The 17,071-nt window shown below is 39.6% G+C and overlaps 1 protein-coding gene across 7 annotated transcripts in view; it reads right to left on the bottom strand.

The window, feature by feature from the left end:
• Nucleotides 1-17,071, bottom strand: part of HELQ (helicase, POLQ like) — a 150,348-nt gene that overhangs the window by 70,857 nt on the left and 62,420 nt on the right. For 3 of the 7 annotated variants that reach the window (XM_070505457.1, XM_070505465.1, XM_070505460.1), the window contains exon 2: nucleotides 2,503-2,593. In XM_070505457.1, the coding sequence (XP_070361558.1) occupies nucleotides 2,503-2,593 (91 nt within the window). Of the gene's footprint in view, nucleotides 1-2,502; nucleotides 2,594-4,058; nucleotides 4,318-4,384; nucleotides 4,554-10,536; nucleotides 10,726-17,071 lie in introns of those variants that run through there. The other 4 variants (XM_070505459.1, XM_044766243.2, XM_070505458.1 and 1 more) reach the window with 3 other exon arrangements.

Raw genomic sequence — 17,071 nt, 5'->3', positions numbered from 1 at the left:
AGCAGAGCAGTAATTTGTAGATCTTGAATTGTACCTGTTAGCCATCTATTTTAAAGTAATCCAACATTTTAAAATAAGTTGAGCAAATACATTAAGCGTCCCTACAGCACTTGCCTGATACCTTAAAGCTTAGTGGTGCTCCAAGCACAATGGAGTTACTCAAAAAATGGTTGTGTAATTAAACTCCTCAAAATATATTACATACTTTGGGGAGCATGCCAATTATAATTAGGGAAAAAAATGCCCTAAGGGCTTCATTTTAAAGCTCCAGCTGACCAGGAAAAAAAAAAAATTAACAAAGTAAAGTTACAAACTGATGAACATGTGTAACCCGTGACAAAAGGCCAGTTTCCTTACGTCAGTTACAATATGGTATTACAAATCAGTAAGAAAAAGCAAAGTAGCCCAGTAGAAATATAGTCAAAGCACAGAACAGGCCTGTTCTTTTCAAAGAAAAAGGGCCCCCCAAAAAGTCAAATATATAAACACTTAACCTCATTTGTAATTAAGAAATGCAAATTAAAACGATATTTTTTTCACTTATCAAATTGGCAAAGATTAAAAGATCTGATATGGGGCCGGCCCCGTGGTCAAGTGGTCAAGTTTGTGCACTCCGCTTCGGCAGCCCAAGGTTTCGCCAGTTCGGATCCTGGGCACAGACATGGCACCATTCATCAGGCCACGCTGAGGCTGTGTCCCACACGCCACAACTAAAATACACAACTATGTACTTGGGGGCTTTGGGGAGAAGAAAGAAAAAATGATAAAATAAAAATAAATAAAATCTTAAAAAAAAAAATCTGATAATCCCTAGTGATGGCAAGAGTGTGGGGACTCAGGCACTTTTGTATATTGTGGAAGAGTCCAAGATGGCATGACTTCCAAAAGGCAATGGTCTACCTCCAGGAATCTGACTTCCAGATATACTCAAGGGCACAAAGATATATGCACTATAAAATGTTCATTGTTATATTGTTTTGTATTAACAAAAAACCAGAAAGTCATTCACAGCTGGTTAAATAAGTTATGGTATGTTCATACAATGGACATTTGAAGCCATTAGAAAGAATGAAAAACTGTAAGAATTGATACTATTCTGCAGTAATGCTATCTTAGAGATATTTACCTATGTATAGCATGATCCCTTTTGTGTAAATAAACATATACACACATTTATATGTGTGTATTCTGTGTATTGTTAATGAGTAAAAAAAATACTCATGAAACCAACAGTGGTTGCCACAGAGAAGATGATAATGAGAGTGAGTTTAAATCTACTTTATATATTTACTTTACACATATATACATTTATATTGTTTGCCACTTTAACAGGTTAAAAATGGAAGTGTATATATATATGTAAATTTATATATATGTATATAAGTTTATATACATATATATAAATGTATATATGTGTAAAGTAAATATATAAAGTAAATTTAAACTCACTCTCATTATCATCTTCTCTGTGGCAACCACTGTTGGTTTCATGAGTATTTTTTTTACTCATTAAATGGCAAACAAAAAATGACATACAGTAGGAGTATGAACTGATATAATCTTTCTAGAAAGCAATTTGCTAGTACAGTTCAAGAACCTTAAAAATGTTCATACCCTCTGACATAACACCATTCCCAGGAATCTATCTATAAAAGATGTAGAAAAATATTTATACACAAGGATGTTCACTGTAGTATAATTTATGATAATGAAAAATTGGAAACAACTATGATTATAATTTATTTACGTAAGAACTGTTGAAATCACATATAGCCATAGAGTAAGTCCATAGAAAACACAATGCAGTTATAAAAAATGATATTTAGAGGATTATTTAACATGGCAAAATGGTCATGATACAATATGCTGTTGTGATGCCAAATTTTTTATAAAGCACACCACCAATTTTGTTTAAAAAAAAATGTGCTTAGAAAAAATTGTGTACGTTAGATAATCAGAAAACTCTCTCTGTATTTTAAAGCTTCCCTTTCCCCTTTTTCCTGAAAGAACAGCTGCCAGCAGCTGCGGCTGCTTCACCACCCACTCCTCGAACCCTGTGCACTCTGGTCTTTTCCCCACTATACTCCAGAAATAACTTAAGGTTTTTCAATTACCTCATCACTGAGTTTTCTCAGCTCTCATCTTCTGACTCTTCTGCAGCATTTAACACTTTTGTCTAAATTGTTTTATCTTTTTTCTTGGTCTTGCTTATTGGTTCCTCCTCCTTTTGCTGGTCCATGTTCCTGCCACTTAAATATATGCAGGAGCTATTTCATCCTTGTTTCCCCACAGTAATCTTACCCGCTTCCTATACGCCATACTGTTTCTTGCTCTAGACTTGGCCAGGGCCCTAATTTTAATTGAGAAATGAATACAATATATTCTTTTAAAATCTGCTTTTAAAAATTAGTATCTATTTTTTAACAATTTAAAAAGCAATGTATGTTTATCTCTTTCAGCGTAAACTATCAAAAATAGGAGACATAGAAATAAGTCACTCACCAATTGTATAAATAACTTCAACATCATCCATTTGGGAATCAGTAATGCTATTCTTGGCTTCACCTTTCACCTCTCCAAGCAGAAGACCTTCCTATGAAGACAAAAATAAGAAATATATTGAATACACTGATAAAATTACCATTCAGTCACTTAACTAACCAATATTTCCCAAGTATTTTACAATGCATGAGTGTGTGCTACTAGCTGGGGGGCACACAAAAGAAAGACCAGGTGCACTTCCAGGTTAGTTGGGAAACATGAACAGCTAAATAAAACTGAGTGAGTAGAAGAGACTGTAAATACCACGGTGCCTGCTAGTACACTCGGAAGCACAAAAGGCTTAAAGCCAGAAAGGAGTACACTATGTTTGAGGAATGAGGAGCAGGGCAGTTGCCCTGGAGCAGAAGGCTCCAATTGTGAGTAAGGAAACCACAGACAGGAGTCACGCCAATAACAGAACATCCCAAATGACGGGCCAAGGACTCTGGCTTAATGGCACATGCTTCTGGAAGCCAGTGGAGGCTTCTGAGCTACGAAATGACACAATGATCAGTACTTTTAGGCGAAAAATTGTGCAAAACATTAAAGATTTGGAATTCAGTATCAGAGTCTGCTTTCTCAAAGGGGAGCTGCGACTCTTGATTCTTTTCAAAATACATTTTGCCACCCCAGTAGTGATTTCTTTGAATTTCGGAGAATTCAATTATTTGTCTCGGCACATTTAAAGACCCAATGTGCCTGACAAACAATGAAGATTTTATGTTCTTTATAATTAGTTAAGATGTGTGTTTTTTTCCCATTTCATTAAAAGAAGAGCACCAAAGGAATGTTTCCACAATGTGGGTCTTCTCTGGAATCAAGGGGGAACAACCCAGAACTCTACACTCAAGTGTTCCAGACAATTCCTGGGAAAGGCAGCAGGGACAAGGCCAAGTACAACTATCCAGAAAACCACCTTTCAAAGACTTTGGGAGAAAGATCCAAGAAACAAGGGCTAATCCTTTAAGCTACAGAGAAATTACAGACCCATTCTGTTTATATTCACACTAAGACATTCCAAAGTAATTTCCATTTTGGATAAGACAGACCTTACATTATAAAACGAAGAAAACAAAATTTAGCTGAAATTACTAGGCTTTGTTCAGCACGGTATTCTCTAAACCGTATTAGCAAGTCACTAAACACTCTAAGACACTACAGTCCTTTCCGGGCTCGAAGCTTTATAGTGTTTTGTAATTTAACAAAAATAAAAGTTTTAAAAAGTAGGCACTGTATTCTAAAACTTCACTATTTAACTTCATCCAGAGGTTTTGAACCTAAGAAAAAGTATGAAATAAGCATTTAAATATCTAGTATTTGAGGATAAACTTAAATGTTTCAATTGTAACTGAAAGCAGAGAAAACGAACTAGCTGAGGCCTCACACTTTAAGAGATTTGATACCAATGCAAAACAAAAGTCAGACAGCCAACATCCCAAATTAAGCTTTTTTCATCCACCACCATTTCCCAAAAACAGCCTCAGGATGCAACATCTGCCATTTCCGCAAACACGCACAGCTGCTGCTCTGCAAGAACAAATGGAGTCGTCTCTGAAAACGACCGTCGCCGGCCGGGAGAAGGGAAAGTTAACGGGCCGCTTCCGAGCGGCGGCGGGAGCAGCTCTCCGACTACCCTTTCACGGCCAAGTTCAACCAGAGAGGCGGAGCGCGGCGGGGGCGCGGCGAGGCTGGGGGCACACTCGCTCCGCGCGCCGAAACACACAGGGTTGGAGGGGTCGGGCGGGCGGGCCCGAGGGCAGCGCCCGGCGCGGCGGCGGAGGCAGAGAGGGCGCCCGCGCGCTGGGCCTCCTCCCAGGGGATTCCGCCCCGCCCCGCGGCTCACCGTGTCCGAGTCGGTGTTGAGGTGCTGGAAGGCCAGCGCGCCGAGCACAAAGCCCGAGAGCACCGCCGACGTGCTCTCTCCCTCCATGCTGCCGCCACAACGCGCTCCGGGGGGCGGGGCAGAGCGGGGCGGGCGCGCCGGGTGGATCCTGAGGCGGCGAGGCGGGGCGGCGGCGAGGCGGGGCCAGCGAGGGGCGGGGCCGGCGCCGGCGCAGAGGCCGCAGCGCACTCCGCTTACGGGCCGCCGGGGGAGGCGCGGGCGCCCTCTGTTGGGCAGGGCGGGGCGAGGCGGCTGTGGCCCGTGTGGCGGGCCGGGGGCTCATTCCTGGGGTCTTTCCCAGCCTTCCGCTGGCCGATTCCCAAGAAGGGCCACGCGGTGTCCTGCGCCTCTTTGGAGAAGCAGGGAATGCGTGTGGGTGGCCCCCTGCTGCCGACGGACCCGTGGCCAAATACCCAAAACTATCAAAAAGGAACGCTGCTGACAGAATAAAAGCATTGCTGGGTGACATTGTAGTAGCACAGTGGATGTGCAACGGTTAGGGTTTTCAAAGTGCACGACGCTGCCCATTGAAACTTCTAGAACACTAATACGCATTTCAGGGATTGTCTCTTATAGAACTTTCCTGCGATGTTCCATCCGTGTGAGGGCCGGGGCAGGAGACGGGTTTGGTTTCTTTGCCTCCTTTTAGAAAATTAAGAACTCAGATCAATTTTAAAAATACATAGATTTTTAGCACTGTTCTGATAGTTTACTGATAGGTATAACCATACTGTGTTGGAGCCTTTGATGTAAATGGTAAAGGGGAACCTAAAGATCAGGGCTTGACAATCCCACCCCCCAAAACACATGCAAAATGTAAAGCTATAGTTTTTAAATGATTGAAATTTACGAAAATATCAGGCTACTGAATTGAGTTAGTAGTGTGCAATTCTGAGTTTTGTTGTGTGGCAGCCATGCTTGGCTGAAGACCTGTATAGAATTAATAATTGTGTTTATGCTCTAAAATTAAGTTTCTTGCTTTCATTTCACCACAATCACTGTTGATATGAAAAGATTTTCACATAATTTATTTTTTATGGATAGTAATGATCTAAAGGATTAAAAAATTAAATGTAACACTGTTCCAAGAGACTAGAAATAAATCCTTGCGTATAGGTCAAATGATCTTCAATGAGGTTGCCAAGGCTGTTCTTTGGGGAAAAGACAGTCTTTTCAACAAACTCAGAAAGAATGAAGTTAGACTGTTACATTATACCATGTACAACAGTCAGCTTAAAAGGGATCAAAGACCTAAACATAAGACCTGAAACTATAAAATTCTTCAAAGAAAAGATAGGGGAAAAGCTTCACAACATTGAATTTGGCAATGATTTCTTGGACATGACACCAAAGGCACAGACAACTGTAGGGGAGGAAGAAATTTTCCTCTACCCTTCTAGGCTGTTCTGGCTGGTCTAAAATTTAAATTGACATGAAATAGGATAACAGGAGAAAATCAAACAAAATTTAATAACATGTACATGGGAGAAACCCAGGAAAACTGAGTGACTTGCCAAAGTGGCCAAAGCCACTACCATAAATACCATCTTCAGCTAAAGACAAAGGAGGATGTTGGGGCTAGTGGTTTGGGATTTCAAGGGGATGAAGGCAATTCACACGGACATGGAAAAACAAATGTTTAGTAAACAAATGTTTGCCATACTGTGCAGAGACTGAGGGACATGGAGGGGACTTTGATCAAAGAGGCCTTGCTAGGTTCCCCCGTCTAGCACACCTAGTTCATAGTAAACTATAGTCACCAATGGTGACAGCTCCTTCTTGGAACAGACATTCTGTCTTAAATTCTTTTAGGCAGTTAGGAGGAAGATCAAAGTTTCTTCCTGAGTCTTTTGTTCTTAAAATTAATCAAGCCAAAGAGATATATTTTGGGGTGGCAAATTCTGCTCCCCTACACAACAAAGGAAAAAATAGACAAATTGTACTTCATCAAATTAAAAACTTTTGTCCCTCAAAGAACACTATCAAGAGAGTGAAAAGACAATCCACAGAAGAGAGAAGTATTTGCAAACCATAAATCTGATAAGAGATTAATATCCAGAATATATATAAAGAACTACAACTCAACAACAAAAACAAACCAATTAAAAAATGTGCAAAGGACTTGAATAGATATTTCTCTGAAGAAGATATACAAATGCCCATTAAGCACATGTAAAGATATTTAACATCACTAATCATTAGGGAAAAGCAAATCAAAACCACAATGAAAAACCACTTCACACCTATTAGGACGGCAATAGTATAATAAAAAATATTTGGTCTTTGTCCCAGCATCTAGGAACAAAGCTCCTAAGATCCTTGGAGTCTCCTGAATGATAAAATGTCTTTTGTATTCTAATGGTGACTTGAGGGGGCACAGGGGTGGGGGTAGGGGGGTGGGAGTAGGCGGGGTGGAAGTAGGGGATGGGGGTGGGGGAGCCAAATAATTTAAGGATGGGAGCTGGTTGCCAGAAAGACGAAGCCTTGATTACACTATTGGACCTTTCAGCCCCACTCCTGACGTCTTAGGTGAGAGGGGCTGGAGACTGAGTTCAATCACCAATGGCCAGTGATTTAATCAATCATGCCTAAGTAATGAAACCTCCATTAAAACCCCTAAAGGATGGGGTTCCTTGAGCAAAATCAAGCAACTGTCTGAGAAGCCTTATCAAATTTGCTGTCTCTGCTTCACCTCATGGGTCTTGTAGAGACTAATAAAAACATTAAATTAGTTAACAAGGAAATAGGGAAAGGCAGAGAGGAGAGTCGAGGGACTCTCCCAGTAAGGTGGAAATCTTTAGATGGTTATTTTAAAATGGGATGAATAAAATGGATATTGATGGGGTTGAAAAAATGTCTTAATATAGCACTATCAAAGCTTGGATGGACAAAATGGACACCCCCCCCAGCCTTCCAACATTAAAATGGCCCAAATAAATCCTGTTCTATTTATCCCAGTTTGTAGAAATTTTAAAAACTGGAAGGCAAGGCATACAATGAGAAACCTGACCTGGAATGGCCTGGGGCAATAGGCAGATTAATCAAGGCAAAGATTGACAAAAGGGCCAGGTCCCTGGGCTAGGGACCAAAATCCTAACACAGAGAGTGGGTCAAATGGTCAGGGGATGAAGAAGAGAAGTTTCTGAGATTCCTTGATGCAGGAGCCTTAGGCACTGTGGTGCCAACACCTGTTGGTGAAGCCCTAACATGGGCTGCAATTAGAATGAAAGAATATGGAAATGTAAGAGCTGATAACAAGGTTAAGGTGAAAGTTCAAATAAAAAGTGTTATGTTTAAACAGGCTTTATGTGAAGAGATTGTCTCCTTTACCTAAATGTTTTGTGGAAATAGATATTATATCTAGTGGGGAACACTTCCCTTACCTAGAACTATAAAATCAAAACTGGAGCCAGCCCTGTGGCTGAGTGGTTAAGTTTGCATGCTCTGCTTCGGTGGCCTGGGGTTCGCCAGTTTTGATCCTGGGTACAGGCCTACACACCACTCATCAAGCCTTGCTGTGGTGGCATCCCACATAGAAGAACTGGAATGGCCTACACCTAGGATATACAACAATGTACTGGGGCTTTGGGGAGAAAAAAAAAGAGGAAGATTGGCAACAGATGTTAGCTCAGGACCAATCTTCCTCACATTAAAAAAAAAAAAGCATACCTAAAAAAAATAATAATAAATAAAACCAAAACCTGCTAAGGCTTTTAATTATATTATCAAATCATCCTATAGTAAAGCTGTTCTAATTTACAATTCCATAAGAAATGAATGTCTTGAAAAAATGAAATATCATTGAATGGAATCTTTGCCAGTATTATGGGTCAAAATTCTTCTCTTAGATAGTTAAAATTGTATAATTGGTACTTCTTTGCTTGCTGTTACCAAACCAAGCATGTTACCAACATGAAGCTGTTGCCAAACTGAAGTGGGTTTTGCTTCTTGGTGAGTTGAAACCAAAGCCTTCACCAGAAGTAGTTGTCACACAAAGTAAAATTTATTTGCAGCAAATAAAGGAGACCACGGGGAATCATTTCCAAAGCTGTGGCTCCTGGGCAAGGGAAAACAGGTACCTTTTATTTCAGATGGGGAATGAATATTCAAAAGGGAGCTTTCGTCATCACATGCAGAGGTGGGTATTCACTCATGCAGGTGCAGTTTGAAAACATGCCTCCACGTACATTTGCATGTTATGGTAACAAGGCCTAAGCTCCTCCTGGGGCAGGGATCTCAACATTAAAATGAAGCAAAGGTAACTCTTGGGCTCTTCTCAGCCCATCTGCACAGGTGTCACTCTTGCTGCGGGGCTTGGACTGGTTCAGGGTGGTTGGTGATTGATCTCTTAACATAACTAAAAAACACCTTTGAGAAACAATTAAGTGCTTCTGAAATCTCTTTCTCTCTTTTTTTTTTAAATCTCTTTTGAGTTACTCAGGGCAGTTAGTCAGTGACAAAACTGAGACATGTGTTTTGGTCATTTGTGTTTGTTCTCTTATGAATTACATGAAGCTATATTTGCCCTTTTTCTATTGCTGTTTCTATCTTATTGATTTAAAAGAGTGTTTATATATTAAAGTATATATATATATACACTTTATATTATTATATTTATAAATATAATAATATAAATATATATTATATATAAATATAATAAATATAATATACAAATATAATATATAAATAAAAATATATAAATATATATATAATATATTTATATTGTCTGTCAAATATTGAAAGTGTTTTTTCTTCCCAGATGGTTTTTAACTTTTAATTGTGTTTCAGGTAGTTATTTTTAAATCAGAAGCTTTATAACTTTGTATTTAAAACTTTCATTCATATCCTTAATCTTTCTAAGGTATCATGTTTAGGAAGACTTCCTTATCTTATGATTAATAACCATTGTTATTGAATAAGAGGCAATTACTACCTAAGACTAACAGACTATCATCATTAGCTGAATGGAACCATAGCAGAGATCATTTACCAAAGTCTAAATACTGGACCCATATAAACAATAGAATTGCTTTTAAAAGACTTTTAAAAAATGATTATTTGTTCCTCTCTTCACTAAAAGGAACTAGTGCTCCTTGGAGAAAGGCTGATTTCAAGGGCTGGGGCAGAGAAAATACAAGATGAACCTGAAACATTTTTCCTGGTGCCAGAAAGTAAAGATGGGCTCAAAGAAAGATGTAAAAATGTCAATCTGACATAGGAGTCAGGTGGAAAGGGCTGATACTGGCCAAATCTGAGGCAATTTAAGAAGTAAAATAAATAATGATAGTAGCAGATTATGTCCCATTGAATAAAATAAGAATCTTTGAGTCCACACTGATATTAATGACAGACTGAATGAATGAATGAGGCAGAAGAAAGCTCTTCCTTACTGTAGAGTATCAACTAACAACTGTAGAAGGAACCATGAAATTAGAAAATCCTCTTTGGCAACTATCATTATCATCATCATCATCATAATTGATATAATCAACAGATACTAAAACTAGTGGATAAAGTTTGAGTTACAGGCTCTTTATGTAGTTTCCAAGTACCTCCCCCAAAGATATTTATGAATGACAGAAGGAAAAATAGTTTTACAAACACCATCTTAACCAAATAATGGAAGTTAACATCACCAGTAAAGAGGCAAATCAATGTCAGATCCCTCCTGAGACAATGCTATGAGACGACAACATTGGTTCTGCAATATTCTTGCTAAAAACACATAACTGGAATTTTCTTATGAGGAAACATCAGTCAAAGTCAGACTGAAGGACAGTTTATAAAATAACTGGCCTGTACTCTTCATAAATGTCAATGGCATGAAACACAAAGACTAAGAAACTGCTCTGAATTGGAAAGAAAGAAAATGAAAGAAACAAGACAACTAAACATTGCAAGGAATAACCCACAATGACAGGGACAAATTGGTTCAAACAACATTGAAGTATTGGTGCAAAGAATTTACCTGATTTTACTTTGCCTTATCTATAATTAACATATGATAACTTAGAAAAACCTGAAAAATAGAGCAACTCTGGAATCTTCACTTCAAGACCTGTTTTAAAAATTTACAAATAGGGCTGGCCTGGTGGTGCAGTGGTTAAGCGCACATGTTCTGCTTCGGCGGCCTGGGGTTCGCTGGTTCGGATCCTGGGTGCAGACATGGCACCGCTTGGCATGTCATGTGATGGTAGGTGTCCCATGTATAAAGTAGAGGAAGACGGGCATGGATGTTAGCTCAGGGCTATTCTTCCTCAGCAAAAAGAGGATTGGCAGCAGTTAGCTCAGGGCTAATATTCCTTAAAAAAAAAAAAAAAAAAACACTTACAAATAGCTTTCCTCCAAATTGCAAAGCTTTAAGTGTGTTTTAATAATAGTTTGTAAACTTTCTGGTCAGATTGAAACTGTCCCTGTCATTCTCTAAATTTTGCTAAGAAAAAAAAGGATGGATTTTATTTTTCCAACCTGGGGAATTCCTTTAAAATAGTCTATTAATAATAATTTAAAAACTCTCATTTCACAGGTGAAATACTTAAGGAACTATGTAAGACACTTTTATGATCAGAAATGTCATTGTCCATATCATTTCCCAAACTCTCAGAAGATAAAATGAGACAATCTAGTATAAAATCAGAACAAGCTAACATTTCTAAAAAGCATAACCTCTCTTCACCTAAAGTTTTACCCCGGCACAATAATACAACCTCTACCTCAAAATCCCCATAAACTCTCACCATGTGAAATTTTTATAGGACCCCTCATGAAACTTGTCTTGACTCCTACTGTGACAGATTCCTCCTTGGTACATTCCAATATTGCCAAGTATTTTCAATATATCATTTTCCCAGTATATGTCCAACAGGTACAAGATACATTTCCAGAAGGAATATTACCAGACATACTCCTCTGTGATATACCACCAGGAGCTGAAGAAGAGACATCAACAGAAGTCAGCCTTAGAACATACTAGAAAGGAACATTTCAGATCCTAAATACGTTTTCTAAACTGTAACGCATACTCCTGTGGGAATGTGCTTCCCAGCTGTATTAGTTTGCTAGGGCTACCATAACAAAATACCTCAGACTGGATGGCTTAAACAGTAGAAATTTATTTCTCACAGTTCTGGAGGCTAGACGTCCAAGATTAAGGGGCCAGCAGGACTGTTTTTTCTGAAGCCTCTCTCCTTGGCTTGCAGATGGCTGCCTTCTTGCTGTGTTTTCACGTGGTGTTTCCTCTGTGTGCAAACATTCTTGGTGTCTTTTTGCGTATCCAGATTTCCTCTTCTTATCAGGACATCAGTCATTTGGATTCGGTTCACCCTAAAGACCTCATCTTAACCTAATTACCTCTTAAAAGACCCTACCTGGAAATACAGTCACAGACTGAGGTTCTGTTGGTTAGGGCTTCAATATCAGCATTTTGCGGGGGACACAATTCAGGCTACACCACCAGCCCCATGTGTTTAGCATCCCAGATGTGTGGTTCCACTAGAGATCTGATCCTGAGGCTTGCTAAATGGTCTCCAGAAGCAGATGGCTTCCAGAAGCAGAAAGCTTTCTCCAAACATTCTATGTGTCAAGAAGATGGCATCAGGTATTGTCAAAGATAAACAAAGTTGGACATTAGTTAAAATGATAAAAACAGATTTTATTTAGTAACTACTGCCATAGGGGAAAGAGCTGCGCTCCATTCCAGTCTGTGCAGAGGTGACTGGTCGTTTTAGAGGGAGAATGAAGGAGTAGGGAGGGAAAGCAAGCGGGGGCTTGAGCAGAGGCAAGGAAGTGAAAAATTTCCAAAAAAGGGTATGAGGGTTGATCAGTGTAAATGGGATTAGACCATCTTTGTCTGCTAACTAGCTTTTATTGAAATTAGACTTCTACCCTCCCAAAGAGACTGGGAGACAGAGACCCTATTCTTTCCAACGATTACATTTCAAAGGAATAGTTTTCAGATCCTTGAAAAAGACACTCTTGGGTTGTAGGAGATACAAATACATCTCAAAGGGACAGAGGAAGAATTTATAATTATAAGCCCTTTTTAATAACTGCTGTAAGAAAGGGAGGTCAGGAGCCTATCCTCAGGTGTTGCTAGAACAAACAGTACATTCCTTTGGCAGCCCTGAGCTTTTCTAGACAGTAACTCAGTTGGGTCTGGATTGCCCCACGGAAAGACCTTAGGCTGCTAGAAGCTATATTAAAGTTTGGTCAAGTTCCCTACTGCAGGGGTTTGAATGCAGTGTTCATGCTGAGAGTTTTTGCAGTTCTCAAAGGTGTTAGTCAGCTAAATCCTTATTTCCTAGAGAAGCCAAGTTGTAAATTGGAGTTCCATTCTGGAAACCCATTTCATACTACAAACATCAAAACTGATGAGTAAATGAAGAAAGAAGAAAACAAACACAAATCTTTGCTTTTATAAACATGAATTAAATGAATACAATATATAATTCATAAGTAGAGAAAATGTTGGAAGCATTTACCGTGTGAGGCATACTGCTAAGAGGTTGACACATCAGTGGTTCCCAAACCGCAATCTTAGGAATCACCTAACATTTATATTTATTCTATTTTATTTAGATTTTGTTTATTATTTTAAAATAATGTATACCATCATATGACACAAATTTTACCAGTTAGGTATGCAGTGGTATGTCTCCCTAGCATTTCTGTCCCCCAGACCCCCAGCACCTCTTGTGCACCTTTTAAAAATTGCTTCCTAGGCCCTAGGTTAGAGCTAATGAAACAGAATCACCGGAGATGAGGCCCACACCATGGCATTTTTTAAAAAAGTGGTTCTGATAGTCTTCAGGTTTGTAAACTACTGCTTTACAGGAGATTATAAGATAAGTGCTTTCACTATTCAAATTTTAGAGATGAGGAAACTGAAGTTACCTCATAGAGTGGGCCCCCACTCCAGTATGACTGATGTTCTTATGGAAAGAATGCCACATAAAGAGACAGATATGCACACAGGGAGAACCACGGGAACACGAAGGCAGAGACGGAGTGATGCAGCTACAAGCCAAACAATGCTGGGTTGCAGCAAGCTGTCAGAAGCTAGGAAAGAAGCTCGAAACAGACCCTCTCTCCTCATCCTCAGAAAGAACCAACCCTGCCCTGCTGAGTTCGAACTGCCAGGCTCCAGAACGGTGAGACAATGAATCTCTGCTGTTTAAGCCACCCAATTTATTTATTTTATTTTATTTTTTTGAGGAAGATTAGCCCTGAGCTAACATCCACCACCAGTCCTCCTCTTTTTGCTGAGGAAGATTGGCCCTGAGCTAACGTCTGTACCCATCTTCCTCTACTTTGTATGTGGGATGCTGCCACAGCACAGCTTGATAAGCAGGTATGGATCCTGGGTGCGGATCTATGTACTGCTTGGCAAGCCATGCTGTGGCAGGCATCCCACATATAAAGTAGAGGAAGATGGGCATGGATGTTAGCTCAGGGCCAGACTTCCTCAGCAAAAAAGAGGAGGATTGGCAGCAGATGTTAGCTCAGGGCTAATCTTCCTCAAAAAAAAAAAACAAAAAAAACACCATAAATGAGTGGGCTTATTAATAAACAACATTTATTCCTCACAGTTCTGGAGGCTGGGAAGTCCAAGAGGATGGCACCAGCAGATATGGTGTCTGATAAGGGCTTCTTTTCACCGTAACCTTATATGGCAGCAGGAGTGGGTTGGTTTTCTGAGGTCTCTTTTATAAGGGCACTGGTCCAGTCTTGAGGGCTCTGCTTTCATGACTCAGTCAGCTCCCAAAGGCCCCCACCTCTTAATACCATCTCCTGGGGGTTAGTATTTCAAAATATGAATTTTGGGGGGATACAAACATTCTACCATAGCAATTCCTTTCATGTCTCCTTTCTTTTCTACAAATCTACATCCCACCTATTGGAGTTCCAGTTTCTCTTGAATCCTTCTCCATTGTAGAAAGTTATTTTTACTCCTACAGAATTTTTTTTTGTCAATATAAACCATTTTGCTAGAATGTGAGCTTCCTATGTATAGAGATTACTTATCTGTCTCTCCAGCCTCACTTTATTTTCAATCCCTGGAATAGTGCCTAGATCAGAGTCGACATTCAATACGTATCTGTGGAACGAATACATTTTGGTACTTAATTGCTGACTGCTAGGCATTGTTAGGCGTTTCTTGGATTTTTTTTTTCTTTTCTCAATAAGATTCTAAGTTCTGGGAGGGCAGGAATCCTGACTTATACTTTCCTTGTATTCATGAATTCACAATTATTGAATATCTGCTTTAAATCAGGTACCATGCTAGCTTCTGAAAGTATGTTGAGTAACAAAATAGTTATAGCATCTGCCCTAATGGAATTTATTATCTAGTTGGTGACAGAAACTTTAAAGACATAATTTTGGCTGGCCCTGGGGCCAAGTGGTTAAGTTTGCGCGCTCCACTTTGGCCACCCAGGGTTTCGCTGGTTCGGATCCTGGGCGCAGACATGGCACTGCTCATCAAACCATGCTGAGGCGGCATCCCATATGCCACAACTAGAAGGACCCACAACTAAAATATACAACTATGTACAGGGGGAATTTGGGGAGAAAAATCAGAAAGAAAAAAAAGGCAATCTCTTATATGATGAAATAATTACAATTCTGATGAGCACTTTGTAGGAAAAATACAGGGAGCTAGACGCAAGGATAACTAAGGTAGCTACCCTCCCTAGTGTTGGGATCAGGAAAGCCTTCTCAAGGACCTGCGCGCTTCAGAGGAAGAGAGGTGAGGAAAGAACAAGTGCCAGGCAAAGGAACATCTTGTATGGAAGCGCTGATCAAAATGTGGGGAAAGGCTACCTGAGCTGAGAGAGAAAATTCAGGTATATTTTGGAATGTTATTTTGAGTCAACTGTGAACTGTTTCTTTGTTCTGGGAAATCACCTGATTGGACCCTTTAATTACACAAACGTAGAGCAAGTACTTACCCTTTGTTTTTAGGAGAAAACTGAAAGAAAAACAAGAACATAGATGTTTTAGACATAAGTCTTAATCAGTGTTATGTTTGGACTCTAACTAGCTGTATATAGTTGACCATTACTACACACTGAGACTCATTTGCTTCTATGTTGAGAAATGTTTCTTGACTTTATTTATACCCAGAGTTCATGGTGCAGCAAAGGAGGTTTACCTTTGAAGAGGTGAGTGAGGGCTGATTCAAGAATTACTTGCAGGAGAACCAGAGCTCTTGCCCCAGAGCCTCCATGTTCTGCTAGAAGAGACAATAATGAGGAATGGGACTGGGCTTGGCACAACCCAATCTATACTGGATTGTTGATATCTTACACATGACTGTAAGACAATAAGCCAAAATATGCTGATGCTTGCTTTCAAAATGACTGCTCCAGTAGCAGAGTGAAAAATGGATTGGAAGGGGCAAAAATGGATTCATTCTAGATTATTCTATATTTATGGACCTCCTTAGTTAATTTCCTTGCATGCACTGGACCATTTTATTTTTTTCTAAACCTTCAAGATTTATCATAAAATCTGGCATGTACATAGTATGCCGTCCATATTTGCTTATTGAATGAATGGACTTCTTCATTAGGAGATTACTAAAAAAGTCATTGTATAGAGTATGGAGTAAGACATCCCAGGATCACCAGAATTTGGAAATAGAACATCCTTTGAGAATGAAAATAATGTATATATTTATTTCTTTGCTCACCATTTCTTTTATTGATTACTTATCCTCATCTTTTTCCAAAGACGATTTAAGGGGATGAATGAAACTATGCATAATGAGTCATTTGTAGCAATAAACTAGATGAGAAAAAGCTGGTAAATATGTTGCTGAAGGGATGTGAGGAACACCCATGAAAGCGCCTAGAGTAGATTTCCCAGAAGGAGGACCAGAATATGACTAACATGCAAGGAACTTGTGACCTCATTGACTATTAAGAAACCTGTTAAAGAAGGAAGACAGGAGTCCAGGTGGAATCAAGAAAAAGAGAGAAACCAGAGAGGCTGACTTGGGCAGTAATGTACCTTGACCAGGAGAGGCCAGGACAGTGGCCACTCATCCTTTAGCCACACAGCAGTGATCCTGCTACGGGTTTCCATGGCCTTGGATGAAAGAGCCCTCCACACTATACAGCTCTCTTGCCCTCTTTTCTTTTGATTGTGAATTTGGCCTTCCATCTGTAGGGGGTTCAGAATATGTCACCCCAAAATATGCCACTTTGGCCTATCAATTATTTTGAATTAAAAGTATTTGGGAAACAGCTGGTACAGGAAGGACACTCTGAACTTTCTTTCTTCCCCTGAAAGAAGGAGATAAATCTCCACGGGAAAGGTACGCTCCCTGTACCAGGAAGGTAGAAGACATCCTTATCAACAGACATAGGGAATTTTAGGGCCAAGAAGCCTGTATAAATGAACCTTGTTACTTCACCATTTTACTAACCCAAGCCCAAACCTGTTTGTCTTGTCAGTTTTTCACAAATTTATTGCTTTCTTGTCTAACAGGTATACAAGCTTCCTGCTTTGGTCACCTCTTTGAGTCTCCTATCTTTGTGGGGTTCCCATACACATGTACAAAATTAAATTTGTTTTTCTCCTGTTAATCTGTTTTTTATTATGATGAGGGGGGTCTCAGCCAAGAACCTAAATGGGTATAGGGAA

This window comes from Equus asinus, chromosome 3, assembly GCF_041296235.1.
Source record: "Equus asinus isolate D_3611 breed Donkey chromosome 3, EquAss-T2T_v2, whole genome shotgun sequence".
In the NCBI taxonomy this organism is placed as follows: Eukaryota; Metazoa; Chordata; class Mammalia; order Perissodactyla; family Equidae; genus Equus; species Equus asinus.
This window is presented reverse-complemented; position numbering and strand designations above follow the sequence as displayed.